The following is an 18,703-nucleotide window of genomic DNA, read 5'->3' as shown; positions in this document are numbered from 1 at the left end:
TGGTTTAGCATCAGATCTCTCAGTACCTATCAGGTGCAAGATATTCCATGTCAAGGACTGCCTCAGCACTAGCTTCAGTACCAAACTCCATTTGCTAGCAGCAGCCTCCCTCTTAACTTGGATGTGGGATCGTACATGCCCAATGTACTGGCTGCCTTAGCACCTTACCAGATATACTTGGGCAGGCAAACTGTCCACAGTCCAAGAGGTAATTGTAGATGCAGGGGAAGAGGGAGAAAAGACATGATGTTTAGATGAGGGTGGAGGGAGAGGAATTTTCATGTTCCATAAAATCAACAGAAATATGCTGCTGTTGGAGTGGGTGTTTGTGTTTTAAATGAATGCTTTTTACGTGGAAGCAACATAGCTAATCTGTAGTTTTTCTGCAGTTTTTATATTACCTGTGATATTTTTGATACTGCCTGAAATGTCTAGAAAAATTGTCTTCTACAGGAATATTTCAAAAGCAGTTTGAAGAGGCTATGATAGTTCCTGAATTTGTGATGGAAGCAAGGGTGAAGTCCAGCTTTCTATGGCAGGTAGAGAAGACATAACTTACAAGCTTAAGGATGCAAGAAATTAAAATCTTAGAAGCAGCTTATGAAGACATTTGTCCTGTTTTATGACCACATTGGTGCCTATACCTCTGTGCATTATCAGGAGAAAGTGTTAGCTTTAAAGACAAAGTCATCTGGGTGAGTATCAAGTAGATGAGTCTGATGATGTCTTCTAGCTGAAATCCAGAATGTTTATCTTGCTCTTTTCTGAAGAGTGAAGACAGGCTTTCACGCTATATGATGTTGGGATATGGTCTAATGGCATTTCAGCTGGACCAGGGGTGTGTTAGCTGGGAAGTGCTTTATGCTGTCTAGTTTATGAAAGAAGTTTTTGTGTCTTGGAGCAATGTTAGAGGCAGGCGGAGTATGGGAGCAGGAATGATGGTTTGAGGATAGTTTTGAAGAGTCATGGTAGCTTTTCAGTGAATGCATTATAAATTAGAAAGACATCCCATCTGCAAATATAGTGGATATTATAAATATATTCTTGAAGTAGTGAATTGGACAAATTACTGTGCCTTTTTTTTTTCCCCTTGGAATTAATGATTTGGTATCTTTGAGCCTGACTGTGAAGGAGATTGAAGTCTGTTTGTGATCCCTGTAACAGGTAGAGTCAACGAGTCAACCGACAGCTTGCTGTGTTACCTAAAATTGCTGTAGGTTCTGATTCAATTTGTAATTTGGTGTTTTAATTGTAATTTGGTGGTTGAATCTTAGGGAGTGCAGAATTCTTTCAAGTCAGTGTGTTGTGATGGTGGTGCTTGTTGCGTCCTGTATTACTGCTGATTCTTTCCCCAAAGTAATCCCAGAACCATAGAATCATTTAGGTTGGAAAAGACCCTTAAGATCATTGATTTTAACCACTAGCCCAGCACTGCCAAGTCCACCACTGAGCCATGTGCCTAAGTGCCACAGCTACATGTTTTTTAAAAACCTTCAGGGATGGTGACTCAACCACTTCCTGTAATGTTCAAATGTCAGAGGAGGAATGTAACAGATATTTTCCATTACAAGATGTCCATTATGAAAGATTTGGGGTCTTTTTTTGCTGTTCTCCTTGGCACTATTATAGGGAAGTGTGCTGTTGTGTCCTAATATTGGTTATAGAAGATTTGTTAAGTTGGGGTTGGCTAAAATTTCATCTGTTCTCTGAATATCCATGTGTTATATGTGCTAAGACAATTATTATAGGGAAACATCTTCCATTCCCTTGATCTCTGGTGGGCGTCTGTGAATATATGAATATAGTCAACCAATAGAACCACTTTAAAATACATTTTAATTTAATGTAACTACCTTCTGTGAGGAATGTGCCTGTAAATAATGAAGAGGATCAGATATTTGAGTTTGCAAAAACATTTGAGCTCTTTTGTATGATGGTTATCTTTCTGTTCTGGTTTTGTGTAACACAGCTGATTCCTAGTCTGAGTATACAGTTCTACAGTGATATTGCAATGGGAATAATGGTAAAAGCCATAGAAAAGAGGAAGCTGATACTTCTGAGCATAATCAAGTCTGAGCCCACACTGATCAAAGAAGAGTAGTAGTCTATGCGTTTGCTATGGTGCAATGGAAAAAGCGCAGAGAATAGTGGACATCTCAGTGTTTTTCAGTTAATGCACAATTTATTTGTATTGTTTTTCTGGACACTGGTGTATTAAAGTTCTTGAGAGATCAAAATATTTCTCCTGTGTGACCCTGCTATCTCAGTGATATTGTTTTGATTTCTTTGTGCCACTGAATTGACATACTGTGTTCCCTGATAGAGGTCAACATTTCTGCTTTTATAAACTGGCACAGTTCCATTGAAGTTCAGAGGTCTTCTTACCATGGGACAGATTAGTGATTTTCCTTAGAGGAGGAGAAGACATGTTGTTTTGAGGAAAAATTAAGTGAACCTCATACCCAGATGTGACTACAATTTCAGCTGCCCTGAAGGGAGCAGAAGCATTAATTTTGTCAGCCCCAGTCTCTCCTGTGAATCAGTACTTGAGCATATGTCACGAGCTCAGTTACTCGTATTGCAGCTACACAGTCACATCTTGCAGACTTTTTGTGCTTAACATTCTGTTGACTGGTGCAGATTTATCCTATTCTGTTAAAGATTCTCCACATTGTATCCATTAGTTCAGCTTGTGTTCTCTCATGCTGGTGTCTGTTTCGCTGATGTGCTTTGACACTCCACTCCTGAGGAGGTTTTTGAAGACATCCTTTAGAGAGTTTTTCAAGCATTGTGTGTGAGGGTAATGTAGAGAATAGCTGTCAGTTTGTACTGTGAAATGTTACTGTACTGTTGGTGAAGTAAGCATGTCAGTTTAAGCAAATTCTCTCATGTTACCCAGGGCTAATACCATCTCATACAATGCAACACCTGATGAGTTGGTTTGCTTTTTTTCTGCTGAGAACAAGCGGTTTAAACTACTGCCAGATTTTCTTTTCACTTGAGGCTCTGAAATGTTGAAATACTGTAAAGTCCCAGCAAGCCTCAAGCCTCGCTTATTCCTTTGTACATTGCAGGATTTGTCTCCAACTACCAATTTGCATTCACATTGTAGTTTTCTTTGGATTTTCTACTCTGCTGTTGATCTAAATGCCAAAAATTTCACTGCATGCATTCAGTTGCCAATTAATCGCTGTCTGATGTACATTTGGAACAGCGTATTCTGGGGGTTTTGTATTATGATACATTTATTCTTCAGATAGCAGTTTTTTTCAGCTGGATCAGTACAGCTCTTAGGCATAGAGAGGTTTGTTCAGAGCCATAACTGGATGATGATCCTGCTAGAGCCAGTAAAAATTGATCAGCTCTTTCTTTGCAAATTTTGTGGCTCAGGAGTGTTACTGATGTTTGTGTAACTTAAATTCTTTCTGTATTAGCTGATTAAAAACCTAATTTAATTCACACTTTTTGCTATCAGGCAGTAACATTTTGTAACTCCTTTTAGATGTGTCAGGTTCCATACACTCCTACCCCGTCTAAAGCTTCCTTTTTGTCACTGCTAGATCTCCCTTTTCTCAAATGTGAGTTCTGTCTTACTCCTACGCTATGGCACACTGGGCAGATATTTTTCAACACTCTGTTGCTTCTCCTGTTGTGTCAGATTGTCTGCCTGGAGTTCAGTCGCAGACAAATTTAAGTTCAAGGAGGAAATTAGGATTATAATTAACTACTGTCAGTGCATTGCAGCCATTCCTTACCTGAGTTCAGACTTATCCTTTTATTCATTCACTTGAAGGCCTGTCACCACTGAAAGGAGGACTGTTGCATTGTCATCTCTGATTACCATGTGTCTAACATGACAGTAATTCCACTAAATACCTCTGTTCCCTCTTAGGGACAAGGGCTTTACACTGTGGTAGGAGAATAGCTGTGACCCTATGGAATCAGAGAGGTAGGACTATGACAGAACATCCAAATAAAAAGGCAGGTATCAAAACAAAGCAGTACTGGAACCAGAAATAGAAAAAAGAAAGAGCCGGTCTGAAGGAAACGCAGCTCAGTCAATTCAATTTTCTTTGTTAGCACATATTATTGATGTTAATGTGGTCTACGGCTCTTCACAGTGCTTTACAGAAAGCAAAAAGCTGTAACTTTTCCCAGAGCCTGCTATCCTTCTACAATAAAGGTCACAACAAAAACAGCAACAGACAGAAAAAAATATAGCAAGTTGTGCGAAATAGAAAATATGAAACAAGAGATTATGCGTAAAGGCTAGGTGAAGTTTGTGCGAGACATGTCTGGCATGGCACAAGTGAGAAAACTCATCAGAACGGGCAAGAGTTGATAATAAACAGAGAGACAGGAAGGAAGGCAGAAAAGAAGAAGACCCAAAGACAGGACTCAAAGCAAGTGACAGACAGGATCTTTTTTTTTTTTTTTTTTTTTTTTGATTGATTAGTTTTGTGTGTTTGTTTTGGGTTGGGTTTTTTTGCTTTGATTTTTCTCTCGATTCATTGTTTTACACTTTTCCATCCCAAACTGGTTGGTGCCCATTTACAAACTGGAAATATATTTTGTGGCTCCGGGGTTGCTAATTCACCATGAGCCACAGAAGGGGGCAGAGTTTCTGATTCAAACAAAATTCTGGTTTTAAAACTGTGTCAGAACATCTACGTCTTGAAATCTGTGCTGGTAACAGGCCAACTCAAAAAAAACTAAGTAATTTCTAATTTTGTTCCCGTTGAACTGAGGCATTTTGGCTTGTTATATAGCAGGTAAAACATTTTGTATCCTTACAAACCATCAGGTTTGCCTGCTAGCATCTTATCTGTGTCAGAGGTGTCCTCCATATGAGAGACTGTAGATACAGAAGTATCCCAGTTGGATGAGAGTGCTGAAAGAGTTGTAGCAACTTGGATTGGTTGAGTTCATGTCAGCATAGGGGCAGGTTGTGAACTAGCCCTTTGCCTGGGAAGGTAAAGACGACATGCAGTAGCACTGGCTTTCTTCCTTCCCAGAACAGCACCAAGTGACATTTTGGCATCTCACATTCTCTGTTTCTGTCTGCTTAGAATAGTGTTGCAGAGATTGCAGGGTTAGTTTCAGGAAACTAGAATTTGATTAGGCTTTTAGGGTTACATTTTTGTGTTGACTTTTTTTTTTCCTTCCATGATTATCACATTGCAGATGATGACTTGCTGACAATACATTTTCAGTGCTTGGTTGAATTCTGATTTTTAATCAGTTAAGAAATGTTGCAAAAAAGGTTGTGAAATAACCTTTCTTTTTCTCCAAACTGGCAGCTTTTGCTCTGTTTGTCATGAAAGCCAGCAAGTCTTTTAAGTTATAACCATGAGGTGGGTATAGAAGATAGTAGCTGTTTTCTACTTCAGTTTGTAGATCCAAAAATAGCAGGCTTATCATGTGACTGACAGTTTGAATGTGCTAGGTACTGAACTTCTGCCCAGTGCACAGACTCTGTTTCAGTGTCAGTATTTCCCTAGTCTTGTAAATTGCTGTTAAATGAGAAAACTGGACTTTTTCTGGCTTTGCTGCTTAACAGAACTTGAAAACTGTCCAAAGTTTATATACCCTGCTGACAGCCCAAAGCACGGAATATGAGATCTCTTTGCCAGGTGCTGGGCAAACTTTTACTTAGTATGGTTTAACTACAACTCACACTTTAACTTCCTTTGCCCAGTTATTTTCTGCTACTGGATATTGACAGGCACCTCCAGCTCTGATCCATTTTTCTGATTTTTACCTTGCCCTGGCTTCGGTAAATCCTTGAGCATATAAAGAGTTAGTAACATGACATGCTTTGGAAACCATTGTCATCTTTTACATGTCACACACATAAGGGAAAGCATTTTGGCCTCAAGTCCTTTTCAAGCAGATTGGAAAAAAAAAACCCAACCTTGGCTTCTTTCACTGACCAGGCTGAATTTCCTAGGCTAGCAGCTGCCAAAAGTTATTGTCAGCTAGCAAGACATATAGTGAGATATTGACATAAGAAGTGCAGAATCAGAAAGTACTGTTTTTACATTTCTGTTCGGAAAAGGATTCTACAACCAAGTCCCTTTCAGTGCTAAGAAGTTAGCAGAGTATATACAGATGAGTGGTATGTAAACATACTTAATATTCAGCATCCTCATTAATATTTTAGTCTCCGGGCAAACTAAAATGGCACCCATTATGAGAGGCATGGCAGGCGATGTGTGAGAAGTATAGCTGTTGCTAGATTGCCTTTCCTACTGTATCCCTGTACCATCTTTGTGAGAATGCCTACAGGAAAATAGTTTATCTTGCATCAATGTACAGAACTGATTGCTGGATTACAAAATGGTTCTTGTTAGGGCATCACCAGCTCAAGTAATCAGAAAGATAACTAAATTGAGTGGATGAGAGAGTCACAGAGGTATTTTTGTACAACTTAAGCCAGAAGGGCAAAACCTTGAGCATTGTAATTGTCAGCTCAGTAAAAAGATCTGTGCAAGGAGTGGAGCTTCTCTGAACACAGCCTTGTGGTTTGTGGTGGTGACGGAGCTGGAAAGGACAGTCACCTTTAAGTCACTATGAGAGCTTTTGATGGAAAAACACTTTGTTAACATGAACAGTTTGATACTTTCATATGTGTAGTTGTTTTAAAAGAAGGTATCAGCAGAGCAGGTCTACCCTAGTAACCGAATAGCCTAGGAGAATTTTTCAGCAAGTAACAGAGGGCAAATTTTTACTACAGACCCTCCTTTTCTTAATAGATTCCAGCCTGTGATTCCTTTTTCCCATCAATTTTCAAAGCGTGTAGCTTCTTTTGCCACTTAGTGAATAATTCTGTTCCTTTACAATTTTAATCAGTAGTATAATTGGCAAAATTATAATACAGCACATTTGGAGCCACCAGTGACAGATGTTGAGTGAGCTTTTATCATAGATATGTTTACTAAAAATAAGCATTTCAGCCTTTTTTTTTCTGTGCAACTTCTTTTACATTGTCTTATGTATAATGGCTTGATCATCTTCCTTCAGACCACACTTCTGAAAGTTTGGTGGATACGAGCTGTCTCGGCATGACTGAATTGTAAAATATATTTCACAGCAAAATTATCAAACCTAGTTGCCCTTGGAAATACAAATTCATTGTGCTTCCCAGTTTATCTTTGCTGGAAAGGGCTGCTTGGCTTTGACATTTCAGGCAATGATTATAGTACTTTAAAAAGAATGAGTCTACACCTGTCATGGATATGGAATATCCATACTTTAGTGGTGACAGTAAATGGACTGGATGAGTTGTGGGCTTGAACTTTGTGTTTGCTTTCTTAGGAATAAGCATGAATGCATTTTGATGTCTCATTTAAACTGCACTGAGGTGACAGCTTAGTTCAACCTCTCTTTTGCCTTTGCTGCAAGGTCATCTTAGCATGTGAAGGGGCTCCAAAGGGCACCAGCTGGAGCATCTTGCCAGCAAGGTATCTGCTGTGACAGGATGCCTGTGTATGACTCTTGCTGCACTTCAGCAAGTGCAGTTTTTGCTAACCCATGTAGTGCAGGAAGGAACATTTTGAGCTCAATCAGTAATCTCTGCTGTGGTAGGAAGCTCATGGAAGGTCTTGTGGGCTGATTTATTTATGCTGTGAAACATCCATGGTGATAGGAAAAAAATAAATGATGACTTTGGTGCAGCCTGGAGGCAGCTTGATTGTATTTCCTAATCCAGCTGTTACCAGCTGATTGCAAGAAGCTGTGAGCTGATGGAAACTCACAACAAATAGCTGGAACCATATACAGTAACAGAAAAGGTGCAGCAGTCATCCATTATGAAACTGTATTGGTCTCCTTAAGCATCAGCTCTGAATGCTGCCTCAGAGGCCACTGAATTTCTCTGACTGTGGGGGAGAAATAGACCTGATCTGGAATGCAGAGTAGCCATTCCTGACAACAGGTCTGCAACTCATCATTAGGATCATATTGGTTATGTTCTGGGTTTTCAGCACACAGACTTGTTTCCAAATGTAATAAGGACCTTGAAAGGCTCTTGTCCATCACAGTGGTCTTTTATTGTACTGCTTCAGGGGAAGTGTTTCTTCATGTTGGTGTGTGTAAGGAATTCTTCCTGTTTTCATCAGAAACATTCACTATTTTAAATGATACTTTCTGAAGGGAAGTTTTCACTCTAAAAATAATAATTTATTTATTCTTTTTTAACATGATTGCTGAAGAGAGGAATATGCACTGGTTGTGAATAGATACATATCACAATCTGCCTTTAGAAACTCAGAAGTTATATGTTGTGTATATATACATTTCAATATATATCTGTGTATGTATATAGAATGTATTCTGATCCATGTATCAGTGGTGATTGTTAGAAGAGGTATCATCAGCATCCTTGTTAAACATGATTTTCAGGGTTACCAATTTTCTCTCCTGATGGACGTCTCAGCACTAAATAGAATAGGCATTTCAAATACATAGATCAATGCTCTGTTTAACAAGATCAGCTTCAGCTTTCTTCCATTTTGCTGTGCTGGGATGAAGGGACTAAGGCAAAATGCTAATGTCAGTGGCAAAACTGCAGTACCTAGAAGGATCAGGTAATGCAGATATAAATAACAGTGATTTGTAATAATCAGCATAGCAGCTGAAGTATTTCTGGAGAAAGGCAAAAGATGACCAAATTTTGCTCCTGTAGAAAGTCGATATTATATTAAGTAGCTTTTCAGATAAATTAAAATACTATATATGTTGCAATGTATAAGTGTAATGATAGGTAAGATGAACATTTACCAACCCTTGGATTTCTACAACATTCAGTGAAGAGGCTTTCTTAATATAGAAAGCTGTTTGCTGAGTTTGCTGAAAGTCTCCGTTTCACAGCATGCCCCAGGAGTCTAGGAGCTTCCTTTCCTGTTTTGGGTTTCCATTCTGTCATCTGAGGGCTAATAATAGTACTTTAATGAAGTAGTGGCTTGAGAAAGGATAACCATCTTGAAAAGGATATGTGTGCACTATCTGAAGAATCTTGAAACTAAAGACTGTCAAAAATTGTCATTTGTTATACTAGGAACCCCTAGCTAAAAGTTTATCTAAAAAATAAGTGTGTTCTGTGGTTTTGTCAGTCTGTTCTGGCACAGAATATAATGGAGTAGATAAATGCCAAGTTTCATTGTTGATTAAAAGAATTATTCCCGTACGGGAAAAATAGTTTTAAGTATTTACTTGGTAAGTGCATGTTGAAATAGAAACTTGGACGTGAAACTAGAATGCTTTTCTTCCTTTCTGAAATAGGCATAAAAATGAATGTCTGGTCTTTCAAGTGTATGATAACAGAGCATTGCTCATTGATCATTACGGTCTGAACTCTCACACAGTATTAGTGGTAAATGATGATCTCAGTTAGTGTAAATCTCACTAGAATGAGTTTCATTTATTTCCTTTCTTTTTTCCCTGCTGAAGTCAGCAGTGTCTTGTTAAATAGCTGTAATTACATAGATCTCTTTGAAGGCATGAATTTATATTCACATCTGGCTAAAATTTTTTATCTCTGCTAAGTAGGTTTGTTTCAAATTATTTACAGTTTAAAAAGGCATTTTAAATACTAACATTTACCTTGCCAAACTAGCCATAAACGGAACTTATAGGGAAAGAGTTTATTTACTGCTTTTTCTGTCTGTTCAGCTGCCAGAGATAAGGTTGTAAACTTGGGGGATTTTTCTGAGCTCATGCTGCAGTAGGGCTATAATTTTATTACAAGACTAGCATTGTAGTCTTTGTTATAAAAATAGGGCAACTGTATAAATGAAAAAAACAAATTCAGTTGAGCAAGAGGTGTTACGAGTTTCCAGGGAAAGACAAACAGGCTTTTAGATGCAAGTCCAATCTCTTGTTGCAGATCTTGACACTGACTTTCACACTCGGCCTTTTCACAGCAGTTCACAGACACTCATTACTCTCTCTCTCTTATTCCTGCTCCCTTGAGTCACCTGTTTATACAGCCACTCTTCTGCCAGTGACTGAAGTTTGTCTTAAGAAGGCTTATCATCAATACTAACCTTGGTGTTCCAAGGTAAGGATTTTGTGTAGCAAGCAGCAGAGAGAGGACCTACATGTGGTATCTGTAATTTCATTGTAGTAAAATGCATAGTTGGCTGTCTGTAAACAAAAGCTTCTCTCTGGTGAATAGAAAAAAAATCAGTGCTATTAATTTACACAGAGCAATCAATATATGTATTGACTTCTTGAAGTAGTTGGACACCTTCCATTTGATAGGAAACAGTAATAGAAGAGCAGTCAAGATCCTTGTATCTCAAAGTAAATATCCCTGTACAAATGATTACTTTAACTGTTTTGTTTTCCTCCATGCTATGTAAAGGGCTGGGAATGGATCACAAAATCCAAAGGCTTTAGAAGCCTTTGGTTTTCCCATTTGAGACTGGTGCTTTTTTATCTCTTTCTTTGGTGGAGATCAGAAACTGGAGAAAATAGTTTGGTTGCTCAGATAAACTTTCAGTGTTACTCTTTTCTAACTCCTAGTCAGCAATTTTATGATGTAACTAATGAGATTTAAATTAAAGAGAAAAGATTATTAAAATGATTCAAAGTACTCTTACATAGCTGAGTCTCATGTAAGCTTTTCTTCTTAAATGAAGTTGTCATTAGCTGAGAGATTTGTCTGCTGAAGTATATTTACAGTACATATCTATGACTGATAGAGTCAAAACATTTAACTGTTGAAAGATCATAGGTTTTAAATCTTTCAGCTTTGTTTTTTTGTTTGTTTAGTACTTTCTTAATGTTATTAAGGGGTATTTTAGTTGTGGCTTGTTGTGGATGAACTAAATGAGAATGAGAGAATTCTGACAGTTGCTATAGGAGTTTTTGCTTTCTATGTGCTATTAGGCTATAAATCACACACCTTCTTCCTCCTAACATAAGGTTTAGTTGAGTGAAACTCTGGCCAGAATGAAGTCAGGTCAGACTGGATCTTTGATAACCTTATCTCATAAGCTGCTTCATACATACTAGTGAGTGCAATGTCTTTGTTTATATATGTGCCTAGTATGACATTAGCTGGGTCATAAAAGTTACATGCCTTATTAATGAAGAAGAGAAGAAAGAATTGTTATCAAATGACAGAATGGATCATGTTGGAGCGTGTCTAGTCCAAGCCACTTGTTCAATGCGGAGCCAACTAGAGAAGGTGATCAGGACCACTGGAAGAGTCTTACTCTATCTTCTTTACTCATCCTAGCAAATACTTAAGTACAGAGATAAGATCCTCTTCTCCAGTGATTCGGAGAAAACTCCAGGAACAAACTTGCCAACAAAGTTTTCAAGCTGACAAGCAGGTATTCTTTTTTTGCGGTGCTGGGAGACACGGGGGATAGCTCCGCCTAATATGAGTCTCTGTATTGCCACACAAGCCATCCTTATATAGTCACTGGGCATACATACATATTCGTGAGGCTAAGTATGGATTACATAATTTTCCAGAAAGTTCCCTGCATGCGTACAAAAATGTGGCGGTGGTCTCTGAGGGTCGTTTACTTCTTCTAACAATCTTCATCACTTCTGGCAGCCTTTGAAGCTTGGCCAGTAGATGTTTATACCAGCTTAATTGGTTCGTTAACACCACAGACATAATAATCCACCTGTCTTCCTACTTATCAGTTAGTTTAACTGTAGCTCATCCTGGATATTCCTTATCCTTGCATCCTGTTCTTCTAGAATGTTTTACTTAACACTACGTCAATTACAATGGTTTATCTTGTACAAGAATTTTCAGTATGTTCTCTAGCTGTACTCTATTTTTTTTCTATGTATCATGCACCTCAGTAATTTTCCATTGCTACTGTTACAAAGCCATCAAACTTAACATTACTTAAAACTGATTCTAAAGATTTATATATTCCATTTTGTAATTTTGTGGCCCTCCCCCCTTGTCTCACCAGGGTAAACAACCCCAGCTTGCCCAGCCTCTCCTTGTATGACAGATATTGCAGTCCCTAACCATATTCGTGGTTCATCAGTAGAATTGTTCCAATACATTCCTATCTTTCTTGTACTACAGAGCCCAGAGGTGGACCCAGCCCTCCAGATGTGGCCTCAACAGCACTGAGCAAATGGGAAAGATCAGTTCCCTTGACCTCCTAGAAGCAGTCTTTCTAAGTGCAGCCCAGGATGCTGCTGTCCTTCTTAGCCATGATGGCACCTTGCTGGCTTATGTTCAGCTGGCTGTCCACCAGGACTTCTGGTGCAAACCTGCAAACCTGCTTTCCAGACTTTTGGCCCCAAGTGTATAATGGTGCCTGGGGTTATTCCTCCCCAGGTGTAGTGCTTGGCATTTCACAATGTTGGTACTTTGGGGAGATTCAGTATTTATTTTTACTTTTTATGTAAATTAACATTTTGATCTGAAGTACTTTCACTATGAAAAGGTTAAAATAGAACTTCCTGATGGTTTCGAGGCACCTGAAAGGGCAGTTATGAGACTTTTTCTTTTCTCCTTTCTGAACATATTTTCAGGGGAAACCCCACCATCCTGCCCCAAGTATCAGCAGTGGACTAAAGCACTCTTCAAAAAATTACTCATCATCTTTAACAGTTGTTCTTATTTGTGGGATGCATTTTGTGTGCTTTTTATTCAGGAGTAGTGTAAGTATTTTTCTCCCCCTGTGCGATTTCCAGGACATACATTGCCAACACTTATCTACCTATTTAGAGCACTTGTATATTTTTGTTGGCTTTGTGACTAAGCTTCTGTTGCTTACATGCTTTCTGCTCTGTACTTGGTTAGTAGGACTCTGTAATGGAATGAATGAGAAATAGAACACAAGATTTTGAATGTTTATTTTGCTGCTTAAATAAGTATCTTTAGAGCAAGTAGTGGTTTGGTTGATTTATCTTTTGGGAAATACACTGTTGCTCTTCATGGAGTAGCAAAAAACTTTCCTCACTCTTGGTAAAAGGGAGAATAAGCAAAAGGGTCTGAGGACTGTCTCGTTGGGAAAGTTTCTAAGAATTAGTGTGCTTTGTGAAATGCACAAGTTAAAATTTGTGTAGTCAGATTCGAACCACCAAAACAAAATAAATGGTTCAAATTCTCAGGAAGTGACGTTTATCAAAATAACACAAGGTTGTATAAAACATTAAAGAGTTTAAGAAGAATTTTAGGAGCCCAAGTTTAAAAGTCTGCTTTGCAAACCAGAGCCTGTATTTCTTCATGTTTAGAAAATTTTTAACTGTTTTTTCATTGTGACAAGAAAATAGTAACGAAATCTTTTGAAATGGTTCTGTTTCTAGGTATATTATTGGAATTGGATTATATGGTCTCAAAGAATGATTAAATTACTTTATTCCATTAGAAATATAATAACGAAAAAACAAACTTTATCCTAGATAAAAGTAGGTAATTGTTCATTGAGCTGCTTGTGAAGGTGTCCTTAATAAAAGCAAAAGCCTCTCCGCTGTACCCAATGCACAGAGAGTTGCTTTATGAAATATCTTTTTGTCTCATCCAGTTTCTATTGTATTTTTATGTGAAGTTACTTAATTATATTTTTCCCCATCCCTTGAAAATGAGTGTTAATTTCCTACAAACTGAAGGTCAGAAGTAGTGGTGCATGCTGTCTTCTGCCACTGTGATGGTACATGTTTCCTTTTGACATCTTTTTCCTCACTAGAAACTCTCTCCTTCTTTTGTCCCAGTATTTTTCTCAGTGGAAAAAAAAAGGCAATAGCTGACTTGAGGCTCAAGAATTTGCCATAAGAAATGCAGGATATTCTCTAAGATGTATAACTCCTGTGTTTGTGATCACTGCAGTGCTGCATATGATGCCATCCTTGACAGAAACGTGGCCATTAAGAAGCTCAGCAGACCTTTTCAGAACCAAACTCATGCCAAGCGAGCTTACAGGGAGCTGGTCCTCATGAAGTGTGTGAATCATAAAAATGTAAGTTTTCCATAGGTAACCAGAGAAGTGGTATGTATATTGGTTTGTTAATATTGTTGGGTGCCTTTTTAAAGCAGAAGAAATGAAAGGCAAATTCAGCTCTAGGCCTACAGTCTTTCTGGTACTAAATGACCACATGAGAGACCAAGGATCTGTCCATATGTTTATTTAAAGGCTATGCCAAATGGGAGTGCTGGTAGTAGGGCTAGAGGGATAGAAGGGGAAAGAGCAGGATACATTCTTGTCAATTCCTTATCCAGAAATGCATAAATGGTTGTTGAAATCCTGGCTCCATCCTCTTATCACTGGGATTTGTGACTCAAAGGGACTGTCTCTTGAGTTGGTGCACCCATGCAGAAGTTGAGAGGACTCCTTGCTCTCAAGTTCCTCTGAAAACTAGTCATATAGATGCGTTGTATAGATTTTACAAGATGAGGGGTTGTCATGGTGAAGGTTGCTGCAAAACTGCTAAAGAAAATTAAGAACCAAAAGCACTTTTCCATTCTCACATATTTGTGTGTAAGCTAATGTGTGTAAACCAGGACTCTGAAGCCTCAACGTGTTGTGCCATTCCTTCTAATCACAGTGCTCTTGTTGAAATGAATAGCACTAACAGGTTCCAGACTTTCATGCTTCTTACACCCTCTACCTATTGTATAACACTTAGTATCCATAATGAATGAAACTATTCTTATGCTGCAGCAAAAGATTTATTCCATGGATTTTATGTTAATTGTAAATACCTATCTATTAGTTAGAACGAGCTGCCTGACATTCTATAAGCTCTCTTTTTTTGTACTGAGGTATGTAGGATAGCCCCACTGCATTGTTGAGGGATTTCCCAAGAATTTATTTTTCCTACAATTCCTCAGTTTCTGCTGTGGCTTTTGTGCCCTTTCCTTTTAATTAGGAGTGATTTTTTCAGTTTGCTACATGCTTAGTCTTGCTTCATATCCTAAAAATTAGTCTCTCCCTATGTGAAGAGGAATTGGGCTCAAAAAGTGTGATGTAAGGTGAGATTTTACACTTACTTATTCTCAATCACAAATTCACATGGAAAGAAAAAGCAGGGATGAGTGAGTAGCTCTCCCTGCAGAACAGAGAACGATGCATTCTCACTTCATGTTTTTAATGGACTGGAAAGAGAGGGCAATGGGAGTGGTATTAACTTTAAATATATAACTTTATAAATGCTGCATAAAACTGATAACACCACAACACTGGTTGGGTCAGAGTTTTAATCTGCTTTTACAGAGGAGTGCAGAGGAAGGAGAGGATTGTAAAGGCGCCTGTGTGGAGGCAAGAGGAAAAAGAGAAAATCCTAGAGAGGTGATGAAGGTGGGGAGGAAAGCATTCAGATGTTGTCTTCATGGCAGCTGTGCTGACATCTTCTACCTCTGTTGCCTAGAGGTAGATGCAATAAGAAAAACATGGACAATTCAGTCATGTGAGGTCGTGTTTTACCTCTGTGCTGTTTCACACATTCCTACCAGTATCTTTCAACAGCCCAGCCCATTTAAACAAAACACAAAACAAATTAAAGAAAAAGAAAGGACAAAAAGGAGTTGCAGTATGCAAGATGTGTTTGCCCAGAATGTGCCTAGCATTTTAAAGTGCTCCTACCAAAAATGTGGTACCTCTCATAATGGGATTTGTATCAGCGTATGTGAGCGTGTGCCCTCAAAGGAATTGAGGCCATATCAAAAAGAGCGAAGGTCTTCTGTTTATTTTTAATAAGGTAGTCCTTGATTATCTGTCCCCTCAGGTAAACATTCTTCATATGTAAGAAATCTCTGGCTGTAGCATGAGGACTGCTGTGCTAGACTGAGCTGAAGTTGGTCTTTGAACCTGTAACTTCAAAATTCAGAGGACTGTCTCACCCTTAGCATTTTGGTTTGTCACTGATCATTGCTAATCTGTGTCTCAGAAGCCATTTCAAGTGCACTTAGAAGAAATCTGAGAGATCTGCAGTATTTTATGTTGAATATTGCTGACTTTTTACTGATCCATAAAGTGAGAAGTGTTAGTGTAAATTGAGCAGTGAAAAAACAGAATTTATCCTTTAACACATACTTCAAAATGGGTTCAGCTGCTTACATTTATCTGTTCTCTTCATCCTTTGTGTATTTTGCTTTTCAGATTATCAGTTTATTAAATGTCTTCACACCACAGAAATCTCTGGAGGAATTCCAGGATGTGTAAGTAACACAGGCTGTAATTAAACTAAAGCTTTAGAGATGGGAGGGGATTATAGTGTACCTGAAATGCAATAACTTCTCAAAAGGCAAATGTTATAAGCCACTCTAAAGAAGATCATGTGTAGTCTACACTGTGAGTAGACAGATACGCTGCATACCCATACTGAGAGCACTTTAGACAGCTATAAGTTGACAAATACAGGCCTTCCTAAGCAGCATAATAGTGTGCAAACCTAGCTGATGGCTTTTCTTGAGAGGTCAATGCTTGTGTTTGTCTTCAGATGCAGATGAAGAAGTTTGAGTAGTTAAAAGGGTCTGCTTTTGTGCTATTAGTTTGCTAGGGGAATGATGGTTGCTATGTGACTCCCTAATATATATGTGGCACTTCAGTCGGAAATAACATCCTGTAAAACAGACTGAAGTGAAATGTTTCCTCATTTCATATTTGTTTTGATATAACCTTGAACTGCATGAAATTACTTGCCTGGGGGACTAGTGCTAGGTGTTGAGCACAACTAGCATCTCTGCTGAACACTGCCCTAGTTTACAAGTGCTACTGTGCATAGTATGTACTGGCCCTGAATGAAATTTTAAACATTCAGTGATTTATACAGTTGTACTCCTTTTATCTTTTAGTCATTCCCCTATTCTGTATACACTGTATGGAAATGTATTCCCATTCTGTATCTAGTATCAGTAGTGATAACAGAGAGAGATGGCTGAAGTCAGGCGACTACTGTTCTGGTTTTGGTGTTTGGAATTCTCTCATAACATTGTCACTGCAGACCTGTGCAGAGAAAAGGAGGGAACTAGTGATGGAGAAAAAGACAAGGCATGCAGCATACATTGAAATGGAGTGTGAGACTGCTTTAATGTAATGTTACACTTACGAATCAGCTGTGCTTGTGGGATGTCTCGTAAGAAATGAGCTAATGTGTTTAAAATATTTATTGCTAAAGGGGATTGGGCTAATGAAGTTGTCAGTGAAGCTTATTTATCAGAAGCACAAAGTCAATTAGTTGTAATGAGAATTGTGTGAAATCATGAAATCTTAGAAAGAGTTTTGGGGACATTTCGGATGGGGTTGCATATTTTAGCCTATCATGTACTGTGGTAGCCATTCCTCATAATGGTCAAAGGCCAAACAGTCATGACATTTGATGCTGTGACTCTTCTGTTTTCTGCACATTTCAGTGTCTTGCTGCTTGTTTGTCCATGTAGGGTATAGTCTCTGTCATGGGGAATACACCAAGAAAGGGCCAGCAATCCAGCTGTTTTGCTGGGTTGCTAAAGTAATGGTATCTCTGCCATGAGATGGTGTAGTGAGAAACAGCCACCACAATGATAGCATTGTGAGTAGGCTCAGTCTCCAGCTGCGTTACTCCCAGTCCCTAGAAATAAAGTGAATATTGAGCAAGAAGACATTGTTACTTATTTGAGATGATGCTGTGGCTCCTCTTCAACACAGACAATAACACTATGACTTTGCTTTTTCATTCAGTTACCTGGTAATGGAATTAATGGATGCCAATCTGTGCCAGGTCATTCAGATGGAGCTAGACCATGAACGTATGTCTTATCTACTGTACCAAATGCTCTGTGGTATCAAGCATCTTCACTCTGCAGGAATTATTCACAGGGTAAGGGGTCTTTGGTTTAAAACTTAGGGAAGCATGTGACATCATCATAAAGACTTTAGAAACCACTTGAGATTCTTGTGTACTATGGATCAAAGCCCTATCTCCCAGAAAAATTACTATAAACTTATGAATCATGGTCCATCCCCTTAGCAGGATATCTTTGTGTTTGTGTTAGGAATGAGATTATTTGTAAATTTAATCAATTAAAAGATTATGTGATTATTAAAAGTAAATAATAAACACTGAAATCTTCAAAGTGATTATGATCTCTGAAAGGTGTGGATTAGTGTTATTTGTCCTGAAAATGCAGCTGGCTACATTTACCACACATGACATTCAGCCACTTTGAACTGATGCACTGTGGTCCAAGTATTGCTTGGTCAGGATCTGCAGATGTTAGGTTGTATGGAATTGGCATTTGCCATCATTTATATATGCAAAACGAATTCAAAGACTGCTAAGTCTTCTGCATCCTCTCATTTGCTTTTCGTGTCAGAATACTGTGGCTGGTAAGAATGTGGTACCTGGTTGTGCAAGCCAGAGGTGTGATTGTTGCTGACATGCGGAACGGTTCATATGACAGTGGGCAGGAGGCAGTTCTGAACAGATTGAAAATATCCTGAGTTATCATCTTTATTGAAATGTGCTTTTACTAATTTGGGATTTCCATATGAAAAAACAATCAAAAAATGTTTTCCTTCCATTAATGGAGGAAGAAAACGAGGGCTGATAAAATGGTTTACAAAGTGGACATTGCTTTACAATATACAAAAATCTCCTTTCTTAGCATGTCATATGGTTAGCAAAGGATTATAGATTTGGCTTCCAGTAGTCAACTGGCAAAGGATGAGTTGAATTATTATAAATGAAGCATTAAGGTATCTCCACACATACAGTTGGAATGTCTCTATTAGGCTTA

General features: G+C 38.4%; 1 protein-coding gene across 6 annotated transcripts in view; it reads left to right on the top strand.

The window, feature by feature from the left end:
• LOC130607844 (mitogen-activated protein kinase 10) overlaps nt 1-18,703 on the top strand; it is a 148,532-nt gene that overhangs the window by 89,717 nt on the left and 40,112 nt on the right. For all 6 annotated transcript variants that reach the window (XM_057425313.1, XM_057425314.1, XM_057425315.1 and 3 more), the window contains 3 exons: nt 13,817-13,946; nt 16,086-16,144; nt 17,646-17,784. In XM_057425313.1, the coding sequence (XP_057281296.1) occupies nt 13,817-13,946; nt 16,086-16,144; nt 17,646-17,784 (328 nt within the window). The remainder of the gene's footprint in view (nt 1-13,816; nt 13,947-16,085; nt 16,145-17,645; nt 17,785-18,703) is intronic.

The sequence above is a fragment of the Pezoporus wallicus genome, unplaced genomic scaffold (assembly GCF_028554395.1).
Source record: "Pezoporus wallicus isolate ANWC-B61680 ecotype Strahan unplaced genomic scaffold, APGP_CSIRO_Pwel_v1 contig_7853, whole genome shotgun sequence".
Taxonomy (NCBI): domain Eukaryota; kingdom Metazoa; phylum Chordata; class Aves; order Psittaciformes; family Psittacidae; genus Pezoporus; species Pezoporus wallicus.
This window is presented reverse-complemented; position numbering and strand designations above follow the sequence as displayed.